Below are 5,511 nucleotides of genomic sequence, written 5' to 3' on the forward strand. Positions count from 1 at the left end.
CCGATTTTGGAACCGAAAGCTGAGGTTATCCGCTCGCTTATCCTCAAACATACCCGGGTTGGGTATGTCACATAACCTGCTTTTTGGAATACCCCCCAGGAGTGTTAGGGGAAGTGCAGTTTCTGTAGTGCAGTGTGTTATTGTTTACGCGCAGGGAGGGAGCGAGCGACAGAAAAAAGGGAGGAGCCGCTGGGATTCGTGACGTCAGCCTGGAATGAGGGAGTGAATGTTCCGGGTCAGAAACTGGACTAAGAGGAAATAAACTCCGGGATCAGAAAAACACGAAATAGATATGTAACCGCTTACAAAGAAAGACACGGGACACTTCTCAGCCTTGCAATAAAAAAAGATGTTGCGAGAAAGGTGAAAAAGCGGAAGGAAAAACTCCAGGGATCAAAGCAGAAGTGGAGCGCGACGTTTTTATTCCATGTTTCAGTGCGCGATACATTTGCGTTGGAGATCGATAGATTTGTATCCGACACCAGTTGCTTTGGCGCTCTTTCGCCGTTCCTAGTTTCTCCCGCTTGTTTGTTTTAGTTTGGATTGCTGTGGTAACTTTTCCCGCAGTACGGATTTATCTAGGGTTAGGATCACCATCCCGTGATGTTTCACTGTATCCCCCTGTGGCGGTGCAACCGTCACATCGAGTCGATCGATAAGCGCCACTGCTCGCTGCTCTTCGTCCCGGATGAGATCTATCGCTGCAGAGCGAGTTTGGAAGAGCTTTTACTGGACGCCAACCAGCTCCGGGATTTGCCCAAGGTAAGAAGACACCAGCCTGTACTGGGACCATTGTTGCTAGAAAAGACTTTTCTCAAATGGATGAATGAGAAGTATTATGGGCCGCGTCTCAAATCCTAATACGCGGTCTACTCGTTCAGCATTTGTGCGTAGGCCAGCTTCGAGTCAGCAGCAGTTTGAGGCAGGAGAGCTGAGAGCCGTTCAGAAGTGTGGGGCATCATGGGTGCACTGTGGGGCCTCGTAGGCGTGTTGGAAGTAATTCAGCATTTTTTAGGCTCATGTAGACATACTCAAGAGTCAGCAGCAGTTTTGGCCATCAGGTGTGTTGCAAATCAGCAGCAGTATTGGTGGTATTATAGGCATACTTCCAGTCAGCAGCGTTTTTTGGGCATCATAGGCATAATACAAGGCTGCGTGATAGGCATGTTCAGATTTCTCTGCAGTTTTGGTCATCTTTCAGCATTGTTGGTAGTATAGGCTTTGTTAGAATCTGAATCATTTTGGACTTTGTAGACCGAGCTGTACACATAACACTCCTATGATGCCAAAATGCTATGTTTTATGATCCTGTGACTCCCTAAAGTGCAGTCTAGTTAGGTAGCTCACTAGGATTTGAAATGCAACCACTGTCATTGTGCAGATGGCAGAGAGCACTAGAACTCAGCAAAATGTGGTTGAGAAAAACATTGTGACAATGGCAGGTACCAGTGGGCTCTTCCTCCGTCACACAATGGTGTAGCGGTTAAATATTTGGACAGAGAGCTGAAAGGTTCAAACCCACATGAAATGATCCATGAACTGTCACCATGAACAAAACGCTTAACCCTATATGATCCAGACTGACATGTTGTGTACTGCATTAGTATGCAATATGACATGAATGGGCCACGTAGAGCTTTTCTCGAAATTGTAGTAGTGACAATTTTCAACTGTAGCCACTTTTGCCTTAGTGACCCTTCAGAGCACAGACTCATGCATGAAGCAGCAGAGAGCACCACCTTCAGGAGAACGTCTGATTGGTGGAGAGGACTAGCGGGAAACTTTTCAGGCTAACGCTGATTTAAAGGCTCCTAACCATGATGCTTTACTGACACAGGACAACTTCCTCTGCCTCTCGCTGCAGCGCATCCATTTAAAAAGCCTTTTGCCTCTCATTTGCTTGAATCACACTTGTATGTAACCTTGTGTAACCTGTACCACAATAACATTGAAGAAGAACTCTCTCAGAACAGTGGACAGTGGAGGGCTTTTATAACTTTGTCAGCGAGTTTGTAAAGAGCACACGTTTGCTTTGCTCCCCGTGCGTGCACAGCAGTAAATCCTGCATGTAAATCCAGCACTGATGGACTGACCACCAGCATTGCTTGCAGTAATTCTTTGGCATGTAATGAATTAAAGGGTTAGTTCACCCAAAAATGAAAATTAGCCCACAAATTACTCACCCTCAAGTCATCCTAGGTGTATATGACTTTCTTCTTTCAGACGAATCCAGTCGGAGTTATATTAAAAATCGTCTTTGATCTTTCAAGCTGTTTAATGCCACTCAGCGGGTGTTGCATTGAAGATTTAGTCGCATATGCAAGTGATTTACTCGCAATGTAGAGGGCTGATTGTCAAATAAAAATAATGAAGATGACAAATAATCTAACTACAAGCAACAGCACAAATAAATACAATAGAGCAAAGATACAAATAAAATAAACAGTGCTTTTCAGGTTTTTTAGGTAGGTCTAACATTACTTTATTCAATTTCTGTACCTAAAAACTAATCAAATGTAAAATAACATTGCATATTTGACTGTATAAATTAAAGATTAATCCTTATTAAAGTTACAAAAGTTATTCAATCAAGAACAGTGAGTGATTCCCGTGTTGTTGCTGTTTGATTAACATTAAGAAAGTGCTGTCACTTTAAGAGAACGCACTGATCCAGTGCACTGATACTGTATGTTCAGCCGACTATGTCTGCTAGGATACTCACCAAGACGGGCATTTTGACATATTTTTTGAGTGAATTTGTCCATTCAAACACAATGCTTCAAAGAGAGCTTAATATTTGCTCACGTTCTGAGACGCGGGTTCACGCGCTTCGGATGAGCGCACACAGAGATCTTCTCACTGCGCGGGTGAGTTCGCATCTTCTGGCTCTTTAATATTTAAACTGGCAAGGCAGGGTTGTGACGGTGAGGACATTTTCCCACTGGTTAATCGACGTGTGACAACACCGGTAATACATCACCGTGGGGGCGGGGACGGGGCGTTCCCTCTTTTCCTCGCTTTCCTTCGCTTTTAAATAGCTTGTAAAAGCGGCGTGCGCATTTTACTTTCACTTTGAAATAGCGGCAATTCGGAGTAAAGCAATTGTTCGTTTGAATTTTCCCTCTTTTCCTCGCTTTCCGTCGCTTTTAAATAGGTTAAAAGCGCCGTGCTCATTTTAATGGCAAGGCTTAAATGAGTTTAGTTTAAACACAGATAGCAACGTGTGCTGTTCAGGTCTCACCTGCGCTATCAACACGTGATGACGGCATAAATGACAGTTATTCCAGCATAAAGCACTCGCATTGATTAAAGAGTGACTGGTTTGTCCACATATTGTTTTTTTTTTTCTTGTTGTAATGTATTGGGAAGCCAGAATTTGTATCCATCAACAGAAACATGCATTAGCCGAACTCTAACAAACCATATTACAGATGCATTGTCAGATTTAAGTTGAACCGCGATCCTAGTGCATGCCGAACCGTGTGTGGAGAACGGTACGGTTTGATTTTTTTACCGAGAACCGTTGCTAACCCTTTAAATCTCCCAGATCACGGATGCATTAAAGTGCTGTGCCCAGCAACCACAGTGCATCTCTTTCTAAGGCACTAAAACATTCAAGACCATCGTATCGTACACCTGTGTGTGTCTTCTTGAAAGAATAATCCTATTTTAGTGAATTCCAGGATATTTTAATCAAAAGTGTCTTTGAAATCAGACAGCAAGTCCTTGAGATGGTTTCGTCAAAAAATTTAATGTAAAATTAAGTCAGGTATGAACAATGCTCTTTCACACAAGAAGCCAAAGGAAAATAAGGTAATAGAGAATCCAAACAACTTTTGTAGCTCACAGTTTGTCGATTTTGTTAAATATTAAATTATATTTTTGTTGAATATTAAATTAATAATTAAAGTTTAAACATCATTTGTAAAATAAAACTTAAATATTTCGAGTATAAGGCCTGAAGGTGACCAGTTTAGGTATTTTTCCCTTAAGAAATATCAAAATGGATAACTTATCAAAGGTATCTGTCCTATTAATAGCATTGGTCTCCACAGTTTTTGTATAAGTCTTTGCTGGGATAAAAAAAGTTGAAGCTGTGTTTTATTATGGACATGTGGAAACGTGAAACGCCAGTAAATTGGCCACGTATCAGGCTTTCTCCTTAAGGGCTGAGTGGTTGAACGGAGTGCATTCCAGTTTTTAACCATTTATTGTAAGAAGCTACAGTAACTATTGAATTCAGTTATTCGTGTCTGAGCATGTTCATCTTTGATTTTCAGTGGCTCAGAAATCTATTGTCCAATTAATACTTTTAATGGAAACTACTTTTAGTTTAACTTTAGTTGTGCACAGTTCATGAACATTCTGTGTGCATTTCCTTGCTTTCAGGTTTTTCACAATAGGAGAAACTTTGAATAATGCTCTTGTTGAGCTGCTCTTTTCCGAGCATATAATAAATGAAGCTTTCACTGAAGCAAGACGATTTAAGACACCATGAAAATATCATAAAAAGTAGTCCACACAATACATGTGCAGTATCCTAAGTCTTCTGAAGGCGCATTATAATTTTGTGTGAGAAACCGATGGAAATTGAAGTTGAACATTTTGACATATTTATCCAGTTCCTGATAAAAGCAGTGATTGGGGTGGGCGATATGGGAAAAATTGATAACTTTTTTGGGGGGCAGGATCACAATCTTATCACAGTCCTTTTTATGTTTTTTTTAGACAATAATTTAGACAAAATGATTTCCCCATTTCAAAAATAAAGCTCTTCAACGTAACGAAACATAAAAGGAAAAAGAATGGCGTATCATTCAGGCCAACATGCTCTTAGCAGTATCCAATTGCTTAATGAATCATTAATTTTGGTGTTGGATCTTTATAATAAATCAGTTGATCAACTTCACAAAAGTTATTCTTGATCCAGTTCTGGAGTTTAACCCAGTGACTTGGTAATTTATGGTCAACAGTTCATTGGAGGGGGAGATTATCGAGATAAATCGAAATAGAATCGAGATCGCGATTCGACAGAAGCTGCGATTGTCATGCGTATCTTTCAGTGAAGCACGGTTCTGTGATCAGCAGTAAATCTCCATCCGAAGGCCAGAGGGCGCTCTCGCGCTGAATCTCCAAATACGCCTCGCAGAACAAACTCAGAAAATGCCTATCGCTGCAGCTGAATAAACAGAAGAATCAACTGCTTTCATTGATTACGGCTATGTGTAGTAAATTCTGCTCCATCTGAAAGCATGTGAGGATTGCCTGCTGATTACAGAACCGGCTTTACTAACAAAATGCGCATGACAATCGCATTCGATTAATCGTGCAGCCCTAGGGGAGATGATCAGTGAGTAAGCTTTTGAACACTTTTTGGCAGTTGCAGTTTATGCATCTTTTCTGCAAAGATATTTAACAAGTGATTTGTTTAACATTTACATCATGTTGACAATGTCATGTGTGCTGCACTTGGAATAGAATTTTCTTTAACTAGAGGGTTAGTAAAGAAAA

At 40.9% G+C, this 5,511-nt stretch overlaps 1 protein-coding gene across 1 annotated transcript in view; it reads left to right on the forward strand.

The window, feature by feature from the left end:
• Window positions 1-150: 150 nt before the first annotated feature.
• LOC107712319 (leucine-rich repeat-containing protein 1-like) overlaps window positions 151-5,511 on the forward strand; it is a 64,315-nt gene continuing 58,954 nt past the window's right edge. The window contains exon 1 of the mRNA XM_016517544.1: window positions 151-762. Coding sequence (XP_016373030.1) covers window positions 604-762 — 159 coding nt within the window. The 5' untranslated portion in view covers window positions 151-603. The remainder of the gene's footprint in view (window positions 763-5,511) is intronic.

This window comes from Sinocyclocheilus rhinocerous, unplaced genomic scaffold (genome assembly GCF_001515625.1).
Source record: "Sinocyclocheilus rhinocerous isolate Xijiao unplaced genomic scaffold, SAMN03320098_v1.1 scaffold358, whole genome shotgun sequence".
Taxonomy (NCBI): Eukaryota; Metazoa; Chordata; class Actinopteri; order Cypriniformes; family Cyprinidae; genus Sinocyclocheilus; species Sinocyclocheilus rhinocerous.